At 40.3% G+C, this 22,500-nt stretch overlaps 1 protein-coding gene across 1 annotated transcript in view; it reads right to left on the minus strand.

Annotated features, from left to right (window-relative positions):
* Positions 1-22,500, minus strand: part of COL4A6 (collagen type IV alpha 6 chain) — a gene marked incomplete at its 5' end in the record, with an annotated part of 136,116 nt that overhangs the window by 47,656 nt on the left and 65,960 nt on the right. The window contains 2 exons of the mRNA XM_082322883.1: positions 878-922; positions 3,047-3,181. Of these exons, the coding sequence (XP_082179009.1) occupies positions 878-922; positions 3,047-3,181 (180 nt within the window). The remainder of the gene's footprint in view (positions 1-877; positions 923-3,046; positions 3,182-22,500) is intronic.

Raw genomic sequence — 22,500 nt, forward strand, 5'->3', positions numbered from 1 at the left:
AGGGTAAATGTTCCTGGAAGCAACTGTCACTGGAATGTTAAAGTTCTAAAGAATGAAAGAAACAAACAAAAAAAATTCCTGATGGTCAGGGAAAGTGGTTACTCTCCCCTATCACCTGGAAAATGCAGCAATTATCTCTTTCCTGTCTTAGTTTTCTGAAAGGCTCAGATCTAAACCAGAACTAGCACACAGTGGAGAAGGAAGGATTCTCTGGAGGGCCTCAGCTCTAATCACTGTTTTCATTCACATCATAGCAAAAGAAGATTGAGGGAGACCTGATAACAGTTATCACATACAAGAAGGCTACTACAAAGTAAAAGGGAACAATCTGCTCTCTGTGTCCATGATGAGTAAGATGAGAACTAAGAGCTTTAAACTGCAGAAAGAAAGACTGAAGTTAGGCATTAGCAAAGCTTTTCTAACAGAGAAGTTAGAGTCTCCATCATTGCAAGATTTTAAGAATTGGTTAGGAAACACATACTAAACATGGCCTGAAGCACAGCTGATCACGCCTGTTTGACCGAGGGACCTTTCAATTCCCTAAGTCTATGATTTCACGATACGGTGTTTTCTAGACACGGTGCTGGGAGAACATGGTGCCGAAAGAAAAGCTTATCAACAATGCAGTGGATCCCCATGTAACTCAGGCTCACTTCCTGATACGTATCCACTTCCTATCATCCCATAACAGGATCCAAACCTCTTACAAAACAGCATGGGATCACCAGGTAGACTAACAAACACTGTCATTTCCCTCCAGAGAGAAGCAAGCACTTGCAAATTACACTATGCATGCACTAGGACAGTCTCATTGTGCTTACGTGCTTTTGGTTGTTACGAACATTCTGGTGATTTATATTTACATATGCAAACTTACTGGGATCCCATTGATGCCTTGAAATCCTGGAACTCCCATTGGGCCCTGAAGAAAAAGAGTACGCATTATATTTCACTTCAGCAATCTGTGTATTTCAGTTACACATGAAATACTTTTCACTCCAACATTTTCAGTCTTGGACTTTAGCTTTCAAAACCAAAAGGAGCAAACTATCTCGTACAGATTCTCTCTGACCGCAGGGTCAGTGAAGATAGGAACTGAGCATCTGAGCTTGACCGGGTGCCAAATGAGTGTTTCAGGAATGTTTTAATCAGGCAATTTAAAGTAAAAATATAATCTCCTGCTGCACATCTGGGGAAAACAAGATGCCAGGAAAATAAACAATCCAGTATAAGCTTAACTCTCAGTGTCACACTTGATCTTCCAAGAGTTTCAACAGGACTTATGGGTTTTTCTCTCTATACTTGGATAGCACCACCTGGAGATACGCAGACCACTGGATTAACTTCAGACCACCCCTGGCTGAGTTGCAAGTAATTACCACTTCGTTGGTTCTAGTGCTCTGCTCTGGATAGTAGCAAAACAGACTGCGTAAGCAGAATATCCAGCCTGAACTGCTCTTGCTTTGGAAAGGTAAAGCATATTGTTTCCACAAGGGATAGAAAGATAGAATCTTATTGCATGTTGGTATTGCATACGTATCCATTTCAATGGATAGAAACAGCAGTTCTGGAGTAAATAAAGGATTTTTTCAGTGCAAGGAAATCAGTTCCAATTGTTAAAGGCCAGTTCCTATCCTGGGTTTCTGTGTCTTCCAAAATCCATGTTTAATGATTTCAGTGTGATCTGCTCGATTTATGAAAATGCTATCACTCGTATCGGCACTCGGTCCTTGTTTTAAATCCTCCATTGCCGTTCAGATGAATGCAACACCAAAGCAATGATTTTAATTGTAATAATTTTCAGTTTACTTCGTTCTTTGTCTTATGAGAAAGGGTGACTAGAACTCCAACATGTTGACTAATATTAAATGAGAAGAGCATGTAACTGCAGCATATGAAAGTACAACTGAGCTAGTTTTCATCTAGCTAGCTCACCTATCAGTAGCTGGGAAAACATGGAAGACAAACTCTGCTCTGCAGGTCCTGGTACCTAAACTATCCATCTTTTTCTTATTTGCACACATGACCTGAGCACCTTTCATCAAGTAGACTGGTAAGATGCTCCGGGATAGTCCCAGAATGCAAGCCCTTGTCCTAATGTCCCAGATTTCCTTCAGATTTTAGAAACCAGGCCCAGCATGCAGGACTTCCTCTGTCTTTTAAGCTTTCAAGCTGTTGAGAGTAGGAATCTCATCCCAGTCCTTGCATCAGACAATATCAGACTTCCCATTTTATAATCCATTACACAACCTCTGTCAGGCTACGCGGTGGAAGCGTATACACCATGCTGGCCTGTGCGGCGGGACTCAATCAGTCCTCTGCATGCAACCCAAAACTCATGATGGCAACACATGCCTGGTGCACAACGTAAACTTTCCTTAAGGTGAACTACCAACATGTATCCACTCTTTATTATTGAAAGTATTTGTTCACACTTCCATTCATTCTTTTGCCTAGCTCCAAACTCCCCTTTTGATACTTCCTTCCTAAGAAGAGACAGCAGAACAGATCCTAAGGGCATTAAGACATTTCTACGTTTGATGTTCTGCCCATTCTTGCACACGGCATTCATTGACACCCACACCTTATGGGTTATTCCATTTATTGTGACATAGTTTATAATATTATTTCTGTTATAAATAACTTTGCACCTGCAAAACTGAATTGCAGGTTACATTTAGTGCCTATTCCCTTTGCTTTTCTAGACACCAACTCAGGATCTTCTACACAGGAACCAGCTCCACGTCTCTCTGAACATAGTGTGAATAATACCCATCTATCGCTGCGCGTGTGAAGCGAAAGACTACTTGCAACAGCAATACTCATTTGGTTGTGATTCATCTACCAGGATGGCTACAATGTTCAGCAGCCTTAGGAACTGTATTCTTATTCAAAAATAAAAGCAGACAATTCTCTAAAGATACTCATGAAATGCTGTTGTGTTCTTACCCCAAAGCAGATAGTCCAAGATTATCTTTATTCATTCACAAATATAAACACGGCCATACATCTATTGCAGGGACAGAAAAGTCACTGTTGAGCCTACCTTGTCACCTTTCTGTCCAGCCGGTCCAGGGGGGCCCACTGCTCCTCTCTCACCTTTTGCTCCTGGCAAACCTTCTGGGCCAGTAAATCCAGGTGCACCTATCGGTCCTTGAAGCCCAATCGGTCCTGGTCGACCCTAAGATACAACAACAACAAAAAAAAAGTCAGTGCACCATGTTCACAAACTCCTTTGCAATTACTCCATCCAACTCAATCTTTAATGCAATTTGATATGACTCAGGGTAGTTAGGACATCCTGAAGTTTTCCCTCTACATTCTTACATAAAGAGTTTTCACAGGTTATTTCAGGTAAGTCATGAGTAATACTAAGAAATCTCCCCTTTTTCCTGGAAGATTTATTACTACCCATATTGCTGTAGGATGGAACAGGGAAAGACAACAGTGTTTTGAGATCAAACTGGCTGCTGCTTCTTGAGTTTGCACCTCTATTTCCAAGCTGCAAAGTGCAAAAAGATTTTGCTTATGCTTTGGATCAAGCACAACAAAAAGATAACACAAGATGCAAGGAGTGCAATGAGTCACATGCAGTCAGAAAGCACACGTTAGAGTATCTGAGACTACTGCAATGGTTGGCTCAAGATTGGGATTGATTCCACTGTGCTCTCCTGGTTACCCTATAGTCGGCGTGTGGATTTTGATTTCTCGAGCAGAAAAAGAAGGGTGCAATGACTGAGCATTGCCCGAAGATGGCAGCCTTTTCTACAACTGCAGAGATTCATATGGGACTGATGGACTTTCATTGTTCTATCACTACGTGGATGTGCAGAGTAGTCTAGTACTTGTTTCTGAAACAAGCCAATATTTAAAAAAATTTGCTGTAGGTGCTCTGATTTTTTATTAGCCTCAGAAGCTGCCTCTTGGCAGCTAAACGCTTAACACAGAGTTTCGTGTTACAATTTTTGTACTTTTCATTTGGTTCATTTTGAGAGGATCCGAAAGAGGTCAACAGAGTCTAAGGTCCCAAAGTATCAGTAGAAAATGGCAGTTTAGGGCTAGGCTTTCTACTGGCAAGACAGTCAGTGGATTACATGAAGTTATTCATGCAAAGAATCAAGTTTTACATTAAAAGATATAGAATGGAGGAGGAAGTTTAAAAAAAAAGAAAAAAATCCTCCTCCTTTCAATTCTCCTCTACACTCACATCCATGGTGGTGTGTTTCCCTTCTATTTCCCTAACTCCTCAAAACAGGAGAAGGAATGCAGCTCCCTGCTGCAAGTGTTTTAGTAATCTCAGCTGGAGACATACAAAGTCCTGACTCCATGCCTTGGCAGGTAAAAGACTTTACAGTTAATTTAAAAATGCATTTTTACATGCTAATAATCAAGCAAAGTGAAACGAACTATAATTGATTTTAAAAATTCTTTTTCCAGAATCATTTTTAGTACCTGTTTAGGCTAAAACATTTCGTCCCATATTCCATGTTTCTTCACTACTGGAGTAGTTTTCTTTTAAAGTGCAGCAATTCCCCCATCACTCTTTCTGTTGTGATTGTTTCATCCTGGCCTTTTAACTGAGGTCAAGTGCATGTTTTGTATTTCATACCTTTTCTGTCTAGACACTGTCCATACTGTACACTTCCAGAGGCACAGACTCCCATCTGAAAAGGCTTTTCTGTTGATTATTTTTAGCTTTCTTCACTCTGGGCTAATTATCAACGGAATCCTTTATATTGGGAACCATATGATCATAACATTAATCCCCAAATCTTCAGTGGCCCTTGGCAACCGTACACAACAAGGAACACGTTACGAAAATCACATGCTTTGCTCTCACTTTCAGCTTTAACTTTTTCATTTCCCATAGTCACAAGCTCTTCAGAGTCTTTCAGGCAACATCTCGCCTACAAGACGTGGGTTGTGGACTGCTTACCTCACGGCAACACAGCAGTGGAGACACATACGCTAAAAGTGGGCATCTTACTGTTCTAGCCAGCCACCACCCACAAAAGCAACAGCATCCAAGAGTCCACCAAGGTTTCTAAAGAAAACACACTGTGAATTCCTCACTTGTTTGAATTGCTAACACTTCTGTACTCAATTAATTTGATTGCCTGGTTAATGACAGTGTTTCACAATGACTGGAACTGGTAGGAATTAAAATTTTACGAGGCTTTTGCTTTGCTCTGCTGCAGGTCACTTTGAGAAATATATCTAGATGAGACAGTAAAGACCAGTAACTACACGTTCTGCTTGTGTTTGGTTCTGCAGCTCTCTGACAGAAGAACTAAACACGTTCTCTGTGATTTTAGGGCCCATAGGTAAAAAGCTCTCTTTTGCCTTAGTGCCCTACAAGAAAGATTTTAACAGCACTTGAAGATTTTGTCCAGTGCCCTAGAGTGTCACTAAACCATAAAGACACAGTAAAGTGCTTCTAATCTCTCTGATAATGTGATTATGCCATGATAATCAGGCTCTCAAGAATTCCCACTGTTTCATTTGAAGTCTGTGTGGATGGAAATCATGTTTTCTATGCTGAAACAAAGGACTTGCCTCCACTGCTAAAAAAGCAGCATTTTTCGTCACTCAATAGCACTCCCATGAACTGTCCCAAGATAAAAGCATTATAAAGAACAGACGCTGTGGTGTGCAGGAACAATTCCAGGATAAAAGCACAGGTTTTACCACAAGGTAAACTTACAGGGTTCAGCACCAGGTGGAACTACTGTTTGACCTCAATGAGTTTACCTTGTGGTAAAGTGTTAAGTGCCTAGTCTTTACTGTGCTTTGGCATCAGGATCGTTCTTACTTATCCAAAGGATAAAAAGAATAAAACATCTCTCAGCAGCGAGGACAAGCTTAAACATAAAATGTGCATTACATCAAACAGAAACTACAGTGAATCAACAGAGCTCTCTATTTTCAGTCTTTATTGTTGAATATTTATAGGCCGGTACCCTGTAGAAAAGCCATTAGTAATTAATGCAAATGGTATCACTTTGGTTTCCTGGCTGCATGACAACTGTTTTTAAAAAGAGGAAAATTATAGAATGCTAGTAACACCAAGCAAGGACAAAGTCTATGAAATTACTGTGACTTGTGAATGTTTTCTCAAATGCCCGCTAGAATTTCATATATTTAAAAACCATGACATGCATTTTCAAACATGTTTGTGCACCAGGCTTTTACTACACAAGCAGCACTAAATGAGATACCTGCCTCTCTGTAATGAATACGATGCTGATAAAAAATGGCATCATTTCTTGATATACCATGGTGTTTCCATAGATAATTTCAGGATTTTGACCCAGTTTGTGCCACAAGTTCAATATGAGTCACATGCATCTCTGTTACAGACTTAACTATTGCAAACCATTAAAAACACAGAGATGTCTCAGACATTCAGGTTTCCATTCTCAATGTGTGGTAACCAAAAGAAAGAAGTGTCTGGGATTGGAACCTCCCATTGCTCCTGAATCACCACACTGCAGAAGGCAGTAAAACAAAATGGCCTGAAAACGTAATTTGATGGCAGCATCTTTCAAGATGGAAGAGGTTCTGCAACATGTGCCTTTTTCCCTTCACCCTTTTAATTCATCTGCATCCCAGGGTGTCATGAGGAACGGCCAGTGCGGTGGGCAACGATGGGGCCGCTCTACTGCCACACAATCAAATGCATCACAGTTTCGCTATTGTCCCTACCCCTTTTGCCAGCTTTAATACCCCACATAAATTTTCGCCCACTGAAGCAGAGCTGCTACACATAGCACTGCAAATTCCAAACATTCTTTTTTTTCCCATTGCCTCTGTGAGCTTGGAGAAGAAAGTGTAAATCTATTTGATTTGTCGCTGTGTAAAGGAACACACGTGGCAGTGGTGTGGAACCACTGGACATGCCCCTTATTTCAGGGACGACAAATAACACAAGTGCTTGCTTACCTGGGGGCCAGTTCTACTAGCCTTACTCGCTATCAAATACGAGCTCAGTGATTCATCACCAAAAAAGGACACTGGAACTCACAAAGTGAGATAAGTTTAGCAGGACTAGTAACTAAGCAGAATACTACTGATGAGGCAGGGCAGAACTGATCCCTGATCCAGTTAGTAAATTCATAGACTGCCATTTTTCAAGCACCAAAGCATTATTATCCTTATTTTTCTAAGCAAAATTAAGGTCCAGTGTATCAAAAGAGCAACTGAATTTAAAGATGTTCGTGGTTTCTCAAACTAACACATAGTTCCTTCTCTATGAGAATTCAGTGACCACATTTTAAAAAAGGGTCTTATTCACGCTGTTTCTTCATTCATTATTTCCCCCATAAACAATGTTTTATCGATACAAAAAATTGCTAGTGACAAAGATTTACTTCACAAGCAAATGCTTTGTAGCCTGAAGCATTTTATACTCGGTTGATTACATCAAGGCAAACCAGAGAGCCAACCATTATATCATCATGGCTCTAAAAATGTATGGTCTCATATACTGCGTACGCTAAGCAGAATCTAGCCCAGAACTTTCAAGGAAGATCTGTGTACCCGATTCCCATGTTGTAGAGGATAGCCTGTACAAAGGGCTGATCCTTCGAGATGCTCCTTCACACAAGCAAATTACCCATTCAAATCCCAGCCATTCTCTCTGATCAGGGATGCCACAGTACAAAAGGCGACACACGACTCGCGCCGAACTCGGATGAAGTGTCTATAGGTGACTTATTGGTGCAAGGCAGTAGTGTCCGCTAGCGAGCAGCACGACCTTGGGCTAACCACTTCTGCTTTCTACCTCCATTTCCTCCCTTCTCCTCCTCGGTCTGCCCTGCCTTTGCTGCAAGATTCCTGCGCAGTGGTTATCTCTTGCTAGACAGACAGCGCCTAGCACAAGAGAGTCCTGGTCTCAACCGGGGCCCCACAGTTCTACTGTAATAATAATAATAATTACTGATGAAAAACCCTTCACTCTTTTCCTAAATTACAGGTCAGGTATCCACTGCCCTGCTCACATTCCAGAGTAAGTAATTATTTTCCCTACTGAAAAATGCTTTGTACTTTTAAAGAAAATTATTCTTCAGTTTTCTTCTAAAAACTTAGGGAAAGTCTTGTTCAAAATGGCTTCTTTATTTCTGTCATATAATTTACTGTTCCTCTACACAGCTTTTTACCCACACAGCTTGAGATGAATACACAAAACTGCATATACACACAGAAATAATGGACTGGAAAAAACATCTGTGCAACAATCCTACTTCATTCAGCACCTTCCCAAAAATCTCATAGCTTTTTTTTTTTCTTTGTTGTTCTTTATTTTTTAAGGAAGGACCTCAGAGTAATATTTTTTTTTAAATTTATTTTTAAGAAAAGAGATAAATTATTTCTCTACCATGTGAAATGCTTTAATATCATTTTAGAAGTTTTCTGTTTATGAGAAGCAGTGCTTGGCATGCTCACACTGCAGACTGTCAAGGCTGCTCTGGTCATCTCGGGAGCAATCTTTTAATGCAGTAATGAGCAACTGCAGGCTGTTTCTCATAATAATTTCCAAATTTATTTCATGTGATAAACTCCATTTTCAAAAAATACTTCTATTATTTCCACTAAACCTGACTAGACATGACCACAAGTAGAAAATCTAGGTGATAAAAAGATGTGTGTGTGCATTCATATATATATATATACACACACATATATATACGGTTTTACACCCTATTTTTAAACTGCTTTAAAAAATTAATGAAATTTGATTCCATAAACCATTTGCTTCCTGAATCCTGTACTTCAGTAACATAAATAAAGTTGCAATGGAAGGTTTACCACATTATAAATATAGAACTGCATATAAACTCTGGACATTTAAAAAAAAAAAATTAAACTGGATATTTAAATCTCTGAAAATTTGTTCTTTAGAATGCTCAATTTCCAGTTAAAAACTTTTATGGAACATCCTGATCCAATCAATTCCACATATTTGCTATTTCTATTTATAGCACACAAAGAGACCGCATACTGTCGTCTTTTTCCCCACCACGGACAATGCCAGGAGTGACTCAGTGTTAAGTCTAAGTAATTATTCCATTTTATGCTTCATAACCTCTAAGGAAACTACTTTAAAAAAAAAAAATTAAGAGAGTAAAAAAGGATGACTTAACTCGGATTGCCTTTTTGCTTTCATGTACTGAAATGTCCAAGTTAGATAAGAAAGTAAGAGCATGTGGAAATGCTCCAGGCCACAGAGAACACAGATAACGTGAAAGTAAGTGAAAGTCACTTGTGGGTTGTAACATCTGCGTGAGAGATGTGCCAGCTAGGCGACCGCCTTCCTGCGCTGCTTCCAGAGAGAAGGGGATCCATCTGTAACACTGAGCGTCATACAGAAAGATGGGCGCTACAGAAATATAAAGATATTATACGTGGGGATTTTTTAAAATAAAAACCAAGCAGCAGGACTTCTGAAGCATAGTGGTGACTTACATTGTATTTCGATTAAATAAATAACCATTATACGAAGATTATGAGTTAAAGCTTATTTTTAAGGAGTTACCCTATTTGAATGGCATTTACTTGCCCTTTTCATGATCATTACTCAGAATTATGCCTTTATTTCAGCAGACACTGCATGAAACAGTTATCATGGTTTGCAAAGGCTACATACTGATGAATTGCATCGCAGAGTATCACCGCAGCAGAGGTGATCACCCCTGAATCCCCAGCTTACCCACTATTTGTTTAAGCTAATTGGCCACGAGGCTCAGGTGATCCACAGTCATCCGAGACGAGCTCTTCACGACTTGCCATGGCAAAAGGGTTTTTTGCAAGCTTGACTGACATCTTTAGAGCCTTTTTGTCTTTTAAACTGGAAGGGCAATGCTAGGTTCATACACAAATGGAGAGCAATTCACGTAGACAGCATACAAGACTGACAACTGCCATTACTCCTCCAAAATCACACGTGTGTTTAAGCCTGACTTAGAGGCAACCGATGAAATGAGGCATGAAGGAGGAGGGGAGTAACAGGGGGCAGGAACCACTCCCACTCCTCCTCGAGCTCGGCCTTACCTTACAGTCATCAACATTCCAAAAAATAGGGCTTATATTGAAAGGATGGGTTACACGATTATGAAATCTTAGCAAAAATGTTGCAGCAAGTGAGGTCTAACTGACTTCAATTTACTTATGAACTAAGCTTTTTTTTTTTTTTTTAATTTAACAAAAGAGCATAGTACAGCCAAAGGTTTGAATGGTTTATGTGATTTTATGGTCTTTTGCAACCTCAGTTCATCTTCTCTCCCTCAAGTCTTTGGTGCCTAATGTCTAAAAAAATGTTTTAGAAGGCCTTTACAGTTCCCTGACCTGCTCACATAGGACAGCAGCTGTCATAACATTTTCCTGCCCTTAACTGAGGGAACGGCACTTCCGAATATTGTGTACATCTCTTGACAGCAGCACAAGGCCCGAGCTGAATTCTAATACAAAACAATTAGTTATTTCAGAAGAAAACACAGGGTTTCTCTAGGATTTCTTTCCATTTTCCTGATGGCTGCACAGGAAAGTAGGCAAGGTAGCACATGCAAAGCATTTTTTCCCCGGAATGTACACAAGTTGCCCTTGGTGAGAGCATGGCGGTAGAAAACAACCAAATGACAGCTCCTCAGCAGTCGGTCCCCGAAACAGGAGATGGGGTGAATGAAAAGCAAGGGTCGTAGCCCCTGACCCTACTGGCTTTGGTTGCAGGGCTTTTCTCTAACCAGACTGGTCTGCAGATGCCACTGGTTCTATTGCCAACTATTTTTTGCCCCTTACAGGCCAGTAAAGCCTTTTACAGTGATACAGAACAGCAGGTGTCTATATCAGTATTGCTCTAGCAAAAGATCAGCTAACTGGTTAGAATTAGTTTTCATATTTACTGGAAACTGCATGAATTAAAAGAATAACTAAAATTGCTTCATTCCTGAGTAACCCATAGCGATACGCTACACGCAGAGGAGGGCAGCCCACAGTTACCGCCAGCTTCGCTTTGCTTCCTTCTTCTTCATGCCTTGCTATCCTTACTTTTGGCAGTACTTTTATTGTCCTCAGAAATACTTCGCAGTCTGCCTTGACATTTTGTGTTTAAAGTTGTCTCTTACTCAATAACTTACTTGTTTCAATCAGACAATCAAATGGGATCACTTAGTTTTACCTCATATTGTAATTGTTTCTATCTGCCGCTTTTCACATGACAAACAACATGGATGAACTTCAGACCCACACTGGGGTTTATTAACTGAGCTTATACAATTTCCAGCACCTGGCTACAGGCCTTGCAGTATGTACTATGTGTATATATAGGTATATACATACAATATATGTGTGTGTGTATATATATTGTCTCTCCAACAAATTTGCTAAGATCAAACACACTATTTTTCACAAACCATTTAAAGGGGCTTTGCCTAACTCATTACTGAGGAAGGTACCACACTAATTATAGATATTAGACAAGTCCCTTGGGGAAAACTGGTATTGCTCATAGCGACTTCAGAGGCAGTCACATCAGGGCTGCTGCCCTGAAACCACAGCTTCCGACTCTCCTTAAGATACCCTACGCCACAGAACTTTTTCAGGGATCCTCTATGGGCTCATGAGGAAAGACGAACACACAGTGTTGGGTTATCTTCCCTTCGGCTTACCCCTAGCACCATACAGAACAAATAAAAAAGCCCTACGTGTTTCTCAAGAGCTGTTTAACTGAACAGCCACAATGAACTTTTTGCTACCTCCCCCTCTGGCTGGCATTTCCAAGCTGCCTTCTTCATGGACGCAAGTGACAGAAGATTCATTGTTGCAAAAAAATGTTGTCAGTAGAAAATTAGCTGTATTAAGTAGTGTACTGAACAAGTGAAATCTTGCCAGTGTCAGGCCTGTTAATACTATTAAAGGGACATTGTATCTAGAAAGGCAGGGAGGGTTCAGCCACATGCTGAAGCTGAACAGACTCCAAAGCTCCTCAGGGTCTGCTGTGTCCAGATCTGTTAATTTGCTTTGGGCTCCTCTCCAGTTCTTTCTTTTACAACAAACCCAATTTTTAAATTTCTAATTCCCCTTGCAAGCAAAGGCTGTGAAAAGTTAGTGTTTCCTCCGAGTCAGAACAGGGATGTGGGCAAGGAGCAGATCCAGCAGGAAGAGAGTGCCCATGCCAGCATTTTCCCAGGACAACCGTTCTCTAGCAGACAGGATGGTTTGGTCTTCCCTGCTGCACTGAGGGGCAGCGCCGCTGACTTTCTTGCACCCCACAAGGGCACTGGCTGTGAGAGTCCAGGCTGTGCACTGAGAAAGCGGCAGTTCAACCCTCCAAGCAGCAGACGAGGGGCAGGAACTGCACATCTCGGTGGGCAGCTGACTCTGTCGCACGCAGAATTCCCTGTCCATCAGCCTCTACGGCACCCAGCAGGAGCTGAGGGATTTTGGAAATGGAAGACTGAGACAGGAAGGAAGGAAACAGGGAATTGGTAATTTTTGGTCAAAAGTACCTCTCCACTGGCTCACAATGTCTAATACATTATAACTACATTTGACTACTTTTCTCTTTCTGCCTGGGAACTGGAAACCAAGCACAGGCAAGACACGTCCTGCTCCCCCAATAACACAGGGATAAGGAGATAACTCAGAGATAAGGAAGAGACCCAGAAGCGTGAGACGGAAAAGGAGTTACGGAAGCCCCTTCTGCTCTGTGGATGATAGAGAGAGCTTTCCTTTTCCCTCAGGCGGTGGGAACAGAGAGTGTCCTCTTGCACCAGAACTTTCCCAAATGTGACATTCAACCAGCAAAGAAAGGAATGAGGATGAAGAAACCAGTAATGAAAAAACAAAAAAAACCCCCTTGAGGTTTCCATGCATGGAAACAGTTACAGAGCTCTAGGGATCACTTACCTTACATGATGCCTTCTCGGCCTTTCTAAAGAGCCTCATGCTAGAGACAAGAAAATAGTTCATGAACCTCTTAAAGAAACTTCACTCACTAGAGCTCTTTACTGCAGTTTCAGCTACAGATCAGCTATTCCCAGCTTTAGTTTTTATCAACAGCTAAACTAAGTTCCCAGTCTCTTTAAATCCTGGCAATTATCCTGGGAACTCATTTCCATAAGATGCCTCTAAGACCAGCAATTTAGGAGCGTTTTTACGGGAACAGCCACACAGAGGAGAAGAACAGGGAGATGTACAAGAACACTTGCAAAAAACATCAGTTAAAGATTTCTAGCAAAGATTTGATGCCTCATGCGCTTCTAGAGAGAAACCACCCACTAATCAACAAGAGCTAGGAAGAAGTGAAAGGGTACCAGTCTTTAGGCTAATTCCTTCATGCTCACCAGCTGGGTTCTCTGCTGAGCACTGGAGTGGGTAGGCAAGATCCTGCCCTAGTTTTTTCTGGGCTAGCAATAGCCATGTTCCCCCTCTTTGGGCAATTTTAGACCCAGATCTGGAGTGTGCAGCCTGCGCTAGGCTCATCCATTCCCAGATTCCTGCAATGCCAAATCCAACCCATTTTTAAATTGTATTAAAAGGCTGGAGGGGTTTAGTTATTCAAAGAAAATTAACTCAATAAAGTATCTGTTTACTTTGCATAGATTTAAAAACCTCCAAAATGTTTTGTGCCAGGCAAAGACTTAGAATCTGAATGGGATATTTGGATAGCTCAGAAACACTCAGTTCATCACAGCTACAGAAAACAGTCTTGTCTTTGATTCCGAAGACTTTGCTTGTTTCCACTTGATTTGCTACTTCTACTTTGAAGGTGGCTATCAACGAATCATATCAGTGAACCGATAACTGGAAATGGCGTTGGACTGCAGTTTATCCGACCAGATTATACTAAACAAATGGCTAGATGGAATCCGAGCAAAAAGTGATAATGTAGTGTACAACACATCTCAAGGGAGACTGATCATTTATTTACCATAGTAATTACTCTAGAGCAACAACTTCTCTCAAAGGATCATAACTGAGGACCATTTTAATGAAGATATCATAATACCATATTAATTTGTTCATTAGCAGTTGTAGCTCTACTGAGGCTATTACTCCCCTAGTTTTCACACTTCCTAGGGAAGTTTTCTGTGTTGTTGTCAACCTTTTCACTGCATTCTAGCTAAAGCAGAAAAAGTTGTCTTGTTTTAAATGCTGCAAAATTATCAACTAAGACAGCAATCTTCATATTTAACAGCTTGCCTTTGAATCTTCATAAAAGTTGCTCAATCTTTTCTTGTTACTCTTTGTCTATCAGCAGATATTCTAGCTAGTAACGTGGCTGTTCGTATTAGAGTGGTATTAGTTTGTCTTACTGCATTTCATAATAATTTATATATTGAGGTGAGTCGGTTGCAGAAACTACTTAGTACTAACTAAAACAGCACAGACATTTTAATATTTGGAATAAAACATAGCTGTGTTTTTTCAGGTGGCAACTAATATGATAATTAAATAAAAGACGACTTTTTAATGTTTGTCATTATGTGTTCTTGGTTTCTGCAGAACGTAAAGGGCGTCATTAGAACATGAACAATAGAGACTTGGATCACAAGCATAACATTGCTATTCTAAAAGCAGATTTAAATGCCTGTATCCGATCTTGCCTTTAGGAGTTTCTCTCATTTGTCTCAAGTTCCTGAGAGGACAAGCTTGTAAGATACTGAGATAGCTGAATTTAAAATCTGAACCTTTCCTCTAACTTAGCTTGTAATCCAAGTCATAGCCTAACCTATTCTGGACCAGGATCTTAACGCTGCTTTTTTGGCGCATTTTTATCATATTGGAACATCTAGTTATTCTATTAAATTTCACTGTTACACAGAATATGTGTATCTATAAATTGCCACAAGTAAAGCAATGTTTCAGAAAAACAATCTTGTCTTTTTTCCTTTGTTCTTACTGATGCATTACTTATGTCCCTTCCCCTGTCCAATATCCAGTCTTTGTGCTATTACAACCAAATTTTTGTACTGAGTACAACGTAATTCTGAAACCGGCATCTGATGTATGCAGCATGGAGCTACCTCTAAGCCTTACTACCATACCATGTATTAGCATTATTCATCTAGTGAATAAAGTAGCCTTTTTTGGAAAAGAAAGAAAAAAAAACCCAACATATTTAAAGAAAATATCAGTTTTAGTCACCAGACCATGTTCCACATGCTAAACATGCTGTTTGCAAGAGAGAAACATAGAAAAAGTTCTCATTATCCACTAAGGTCATTCAGCCCCAAAGGATGCTTGTAGTTAGAAGGCAGGCTGTGAAAGTAGGCCATTCACAGATCTGGCCAGTGAGGGGTCAGTGCAGAACAATAGATTCTCTGCAAGCAGTTTCCCCTACATTTTGCCTCCCATAGGCTTCCCAGCATGTTCCTGGCACTTCAGAAAGGTCTGAGCCGCTTTCCTTGCACAGGGTTCTGCTAAAAACAAAATTATCTGTTGGAACAGATAATATTAGTCAAGATTTAAAACTCAGATGGGAACCATTTGCTTATTCAAGATAGCAGATTTAGAACAAAAGCTCTTCCCAGAGACCTGCTACACAGCAGAACCAAGGGGAGTTTTGCAAACATGTAAACAATTCACTCTAAAGGGAAAAAATGGAGTCTGTGAATTCTCATCCGCACATTGCTTGGAAATACACAGACCAAAGCAGGAGGAGTGGAGGGTAGCAGAGGCTTGCAAATCTACAAACATAACATTTGGCAAGATTCCAGTTATCTCTAGAAGCTTAAGCAGAGCAGGTCCAGGCAAAATTTTACTGCAGTGCCTGATAACAAGAAGCACCAGTCAGTCAGTGGCTGGTTTACTAGGCAGCGTCAGAGAATAAACTGCAATTAGTAAAAATAACTTCAAACCAAAGTTAGGGAGAGAAAAAAATAGAGGATTTTTCATTTCTCCTAATAAGTGTTGCATATTGATCAAGATAAGGACGGAAATGAACTCTTCACCTACTTGAATTCCCACTGGCTAAGGTATATAGAATAAATGATTAATTCCAATGTTGCTTGTCATCACATTAATTGTATGTTTAAGTCCTTGGACATTTACTACGTGGCTGTATTAACACTCCAAAAAGCTTCATTCATTTGTTGGTATAAACCACACTTCCAGTCTGCTTAATCTTTGACAGACAGGTCTCATTGTCCCCAAAATCCCTTGCTACACAATACAACAAAGACTTAAATGACTCTGTAGGCCTGCCCTGCTACCCACACTGCTCTGCGCTTCCTGCCCATATATCCCTGGAATTCATGACCATGCAGATTACTAAATTACACACTAGGCCAGGGATTAAGCATGGCTCTTTGTATGGGAGCATCTGAGGTCTGGAAGAAGATTTTACCTGTCACGGCCTGTGCTCATCGGGCCTTGATGAGAGACAGAAGGAAGCAGTGCTGCAGAAGATCACAAACACTGGTGTGTGATAATCAGCGATCTGTATATGATGACAGGATAACCTGACTGGTGCTGTCCTGCACACAGGTCTAGGGAGCTTTAGACAGACAATAACCAGCCCACTATTTCCAAAGCAACTCAGCAGCTTCTTCCCTCTTAAAATAAAAGGAGAAAACGTTCCCTGTTCTGACAGACCGCAAGCCAGATAATGGCCTTCACGGTACCCAAGCAGAACTGAAGTGTCTGAGGGTTAGGAATGTATCCTGCAGTTAAGCACACATGCCAACAAGCCAAAGGGAGGGGTACGGTGGCTCATCAGTTGTTTTAAATTAGCTGCTAATCAAAGCTGGAATTGCTTCTGATTGCTTTCAGAGTGCTTAAGAGTTACATATCTGAAAGAAAAAATAAAACCAAGAAAAAAGGCTTGAAATAACAGCATAAATCCAAACACCTCAAGGACATGTTTAAAAACATCAAATACCTTTTATCCATATGTACATACAAAAGTCACATTGCTTCTCACTTGAAAAATCAGAAGTCTATAGTAGGCCTTAATCTTGATGTCTAGATAGGACAGAGGAAAGTAGTGTTTACCCAGTTGTAACTTACAGATGGCTAGCAACTCCAAGCTTTGGCTAAGTCTGTTTAGAAGTTCAGTAGCTAAGAATGACTGTAGCCAGGACAGTATAATGATGGAAATCAGGAAAAGTCTGGAGAGAGAGACAGCACATTTTACAAAAACAAGTTGTTCACCTTTTTTTTTTTTAAAAAAAGATAGTAGGTGTTACCATCTTGTTTGATTTCCTTCTCTTTGCATGCACATTCTTCATTTCAAACAGCAAATACTGACATCTTCCAGTTTTTATTAGTTACGTTGATGTAGCCATACTGTCTGAAAGATGATATTGCATTTCTCATTGTATTTTGCACTCACTTGGAGCTCAGCGAGTAACAGGAATTATCTAAGGCCTGAGAGATACAAAGTTCAAAGCATAGTCAGTTTTATGGGTCTGTTTCAGACAGCAAACTCTGCTAACAAACTATAACAAAATGGGGACCAGTACACCACAACGCAGTGATGCTTTAGTTCAGCATCATCCTATTACATCAAAGAGCAGTGTTACTACATGCCAACACGATGACACGTCATTTTAGAGGAACCAAAACCGCCTCAGATCTGCAACTAGCCTCCTAGCAGCTCATAAAAAATTGCAAACCCCTAGAAACCCTGGGAGGACAAGCACTGGAAGCGGATCTGGTCTGCACAGACTCAGCAGGACTCTTTGGAAGTTGCTGCCAGTGCTCCTTTTGCAGCCAGAACAGCCACTGTTGAGCTACACAAACTACTCTAAGCCCTTCCCCTAGAGCCATCAGCTATGGAACAATCATTAGACCGCTGTTTGAGAAAAATAAGCAAAGCATACTTTAAACGAATAGAGAAAAAAGAATCCTCTATTGATCACTGTTACAAACTGGCTTTGTATTTCCCTTGTTCATGAAGCGACTCCAACTTCAGTTAAACCACAGCTATCTGCAGCAACGTTTTTCCCATAGGATATTTTTTAAAGCCTCGCACCATGCTGTATTTGCATAGTGTGCAGTAAGCTGTGCCCTCAGCCACACGCATACATACCGGCCCCCTTCAGACACAAGATTAAGTTGTTCATAGTCCCCGTAGGTATTTATAATGGCCCTTCTTTTAGCCAGCAAGAACAGCAAAACAGCAAATATGAGTTAATGCATTCTCTGTATTTGGATCTCTGAATAAACATTCACTTCTATGGAGTTTTAGATCATAGGAAGACTCCAGTGTCTTCTCACCGACATCAATACAGACAAATAATGACTTCACTGAAGTACAACCCTGATGTCAGAGACAGAAGAATCAGGCCCAGTACGCACCACTCCTTCACTGCCATTGCTCTTGCCAACACAGCTGATCTTTGCTAGGCTGAAGCAGCATCAGCAGAAACGTTGTCTTACATCTGCCACTGACTGGAAACGCCAGCTCTGCAAGTGTCTGCCAACCGAAGCCTAAGAGGAATCATGCCACTGAGGAAGGCTAAAGGGTCAAGGCTTAAAAGCAGAATAAAGGAAAAGTAATCTGAGAAATAAAAGAAAGGAGATAATGGTAAGAAATACAGAAGAGGCACAGCTATACTGTTCACCTTCGGTTTGCAGCACAGACTGAAGAGTACACACGAGGGAAGCCCACAAAAGCCAACCACCAGCCCTACGTGTAGGGTAAGATGAAGTGTCTCAACTTGTGGTAAGGGAACGGACTGTGTCCTTGCTCCCACTGGGAAACTAAAGCACCGAGGATGCGCATGGGAGACTCTTGCTAGTTGGTGTTTATGTGAATCTGGTGGCCACCTCCCTGCTTTTACTATTGCTCCAAACGATAAAGCCAAGAAACAGGCACAGGAATGCTGAACGGCAGTTTCACAGGTGGTCCTGGGAAAGGCAGGCTGCATTTTCCTGCTCTCACAGAGGATGCGCCCAAGCACAGGATTTAAATCCTGAACATTGGGATTGACTTTTGCTTGGGTCTCAAAAGCTGCATCATCTTCTCTTTCTTTTCCAGAAACAATTTTTTTCTGTTGACACAAGTAACATCGCAGTGTCAAAGCTCTTATCTGTCAACTGGAATAACGGCTATTTTCTCCTGGGAAAGTGCAATTTAACTATCCAGAAACTTTGTCTTAGCTGAACAAAGAAAAGAAAAATACATTTTCCTTATCTTCTTGTTAGTGGGCGCAACAGCAAGTGGGAACAAAATCTGGGACTTCTGTTCTTCATATCGTGATTTACCAGTATCAAATCAGTATTACTTAGTTTGATAGCAGGTTTTTTTCTATCACTACACCCCTCTAGTGTTAACAGCTCCTACTTTATTTGTTAAAGAAACAACTAACCATTAACACCGACTATTTTCTTTTCCTCTCCACTGAGCCAGTATGTGAAGTGCATATCCTTTTCAAAATATCAGCAGCTTCAAAGGCTTTTTTTTTTTTTTGTAAGGATCCCCAAGTCCAGCAGCCTTCCATGAAAGCAAGAGAAATCGGATCCCTGCCTGTATTAGCACTTAGCGGGCCAGCGCTTGGAGAGCCAATATTATCTTGAAGATACCCTGCACCACTGACTGTAAGTCTATCTAAATTATGTGATCTACATACATTCAGCCATCCAATAAGGGTCAAATTAGTGATCTATCTTTCTTTAAATTAAACAAAAGAATGCTAAAACTTGATCCATGCTCTGATGATTAGAAATAGGACATTCCACAGCTTCTTGTGGTATTTTTATGGCTCCTTAACTCTATTGAGAGCCTGCATGCTCTGAGAGCACATTCACCTGGTCCCGTATGGACAGCTGTATGCTGCCTCACTCCACTCCAAGCCTAGAGTCAGCTCCAGGGTAGGGGCCACCTAAACTTACGCACTTGCCTGAATCAGACTGTACAGACATACTCTCAGACTCCTTCTCTAGCTCATGTTCCTTGGGTGTCTTATCCTTCAACATTGCTTGTGTGTATACTGGGGATCTTTATTTTAATCATATTATGCATCCATTAAATGGATCCTTAAACATCCCTATTATGTCTGCAGTGAACACTAAGTCCAAATGCTCCACAGTTGAAAGCAGATGGATGAAAAGCCACATCTGCCCTTGTGTCCAGCTACAGTTTGGGACAGTTCCATGTTTTTGTCCCAGCTGTGTACATTTCTCCAAAAATCAGAAATTTAATTCTTAGAAGAAAAGTTCTTTGGTGCAGGGCTTTTTTTTTTTTTTTTTTTTTTAATACAAATTAGAACGGATCCTGATGTGTAACTGAGGCCCCAGGCCCTGCTGTACTATAAATATTGGAAACAATCATCAGACCAAAGAAACTAGAGTCTTTGCACAAACGCTCCTCTTAAAATATGAACCATTTGGATGGCGCCTTCCAGTTCTCCTGGAAATAGTGTTTTACCTCCCACATTAATACAGCTGTTACAGGACAGATATTTTTAATGTACTGGAATAATTTGATTCTTCTACAGAGATGGTGTAAGAAATCTCTGTAGTACTTGTAGTAGTATGCAAGTTCAATGCAAGGAAAAAGTAATCAAGTTATAAGTAAGTAAAAAGTAACTCATTTAAACAAAATCTCTTCCACAATTTTTCTGGTTAGGTTTAAACACAAAAGTACCATGAAATTCTGACATTTTTACACTGATGTATCGAGAGAATATGTGTGTTGCGTGGCAAGAACCATAGAAATTAAACTAAGCAGACATTTGTAAATATACTTTTTGTTTAGACTGGAATGCAAATTTTATACAGCACATACAACTCTTAAATCCTATCCAAACAATTCAGGGACAAAGCAGCTTTTAAGAGTACATACGTAGAACTGTAGGTTTTGTTTACTTCCAGAACTTGTGCAAAATATTTGGAAATTATTTTAAACATAGGAAGCATTAGCTCAGAAAGACTCACCAGAAACAAAGCGAAGCACGTTATTAGTCATAACTACATTTAATTAGTTTTTCATCTTGCAAGAATAAGGCTCCTTCACTCTTGGAATACAGTGGTTAAAACATTAACTCTGTAAAGCTAAAATCTGATCAAATGCTATATGTTTAGCAAAAAAGAGTAAAACCTACTAGTTCTGACAAGCAAGTGGTGCTTGTTATGGTTTTGGAAACCTTCCAAAGTTTGTAACTTGAATAGCCAGTTGTGCTTAGAAAGAATTAGGGTAGGGAGTTTCTGATATGCAGTGGCATTTAGGAGCAAGCAAAGGGTACTAGATCTTAGAAACGTGTGTAAATTTGTTCAGAGGCCATTTATAGTTAAAGCTGCCTAAGACCCCAGGCCACTACACTCAAGAGAAACAGTTAATGTTCCTTTACGTTCACATCTCATGGTGAAGTGAGCAGATATTTGCTGGAGGTGAGGGCTGATCAGACAAGCTTTTGCTAGATTTGCAAAACAACTGGACAGCAACAACGCTTCCAGTGCTGTACAGACTGAGCAAGATTAGAGAGCACGCTAAAAAACACTGGCGATGGCTTAAAACTAGTGCTCCCCAGTCTCTGTAATATAATGCACAACCTAGCAAGATGACACATAAATAACTAACACTCACTTTGAATAGCTATAGCTTTTGTTCTACAGATCAGTAAAGCTTTTCACTCACACTTTTGTCATTTAAAGAACATTAAGGTCTTTACATGTTACTTCAAGTGATACAACTGTTAAACACATGGGCAATCAGTGTTTCAACACCAAGAAACTGGATTATTCTCTGCAAAATAAGTTCAGGCTTTTTTCTGCTTTCTGCTCAGTCAGTGAAACTGTTCTCGCACTCTACCTCTGGATATTAGATTACATATGTATAGTTACACCTAAAGATGGAAAGGAAGGCTAGATCTACAGCCTCTCTTAAAAAAAGAAAAGGATGCTTTACATAGCCAGCACACCTGTAACACTGTGGTCCAGGACCCCATTCATTTACTTTTTTTACATAAATCTAGAGTAGCATCACTGAAGTCAGCCGAGTGACGACTTAATGTTAGCAACTGGTTTTCACCAGTGTAAAGAACAGACCTCCAACAAAGCTAAACCAGGGGAAACTCTGGTATTTCTCTGGTATTTCTGGTACTTCTCTATCTGAGAAGTGTAGGAATGCAGCAGAACCAGAGTGAAATCAAGATCTGGTATTCACCAATATTTTGTTAATCACAATTTTAGAAATGTACTTCTAGAACTGGTACTCCTCCATTTACAACGCTCCTGTCATACACTCAGTAATTCAGTGAGCTCTTAATCTTTCATTTGGAAAGTTGAAGCAAACTTTCCTTAAGACCTCACTAAAACCCAGGTGTTCTGGATCTTCCCAATACAACTATACTATGAGGTGCAAAGTAAACAGTCTAGTCCATGTATAAATATTTAATAAGATGCTTGCATCTGGAGCAAAATGGAGCTAACTCAGTGTTCCCTATTTATAACGTAAACAGATTAGTTGCATGACACACTGTTAGTACAAACTTTCCTTGACTATAAACATTTGCTGATGTATTTCGCCAATAACGTAACGTATAGGAACAGAGGAAG

The sequence above is a fragment of the Platalea leucorodia genome (genome assembly GCF_965183815.1).
Source record: "Platalea leucorodia genome assembly, chromosome: 10".
NCBI lineage: Eukaryota > Metazoa > Chordata > Aves > Pelecaniformes > Threskiornithidae > Platalea > Platalea leucorodia.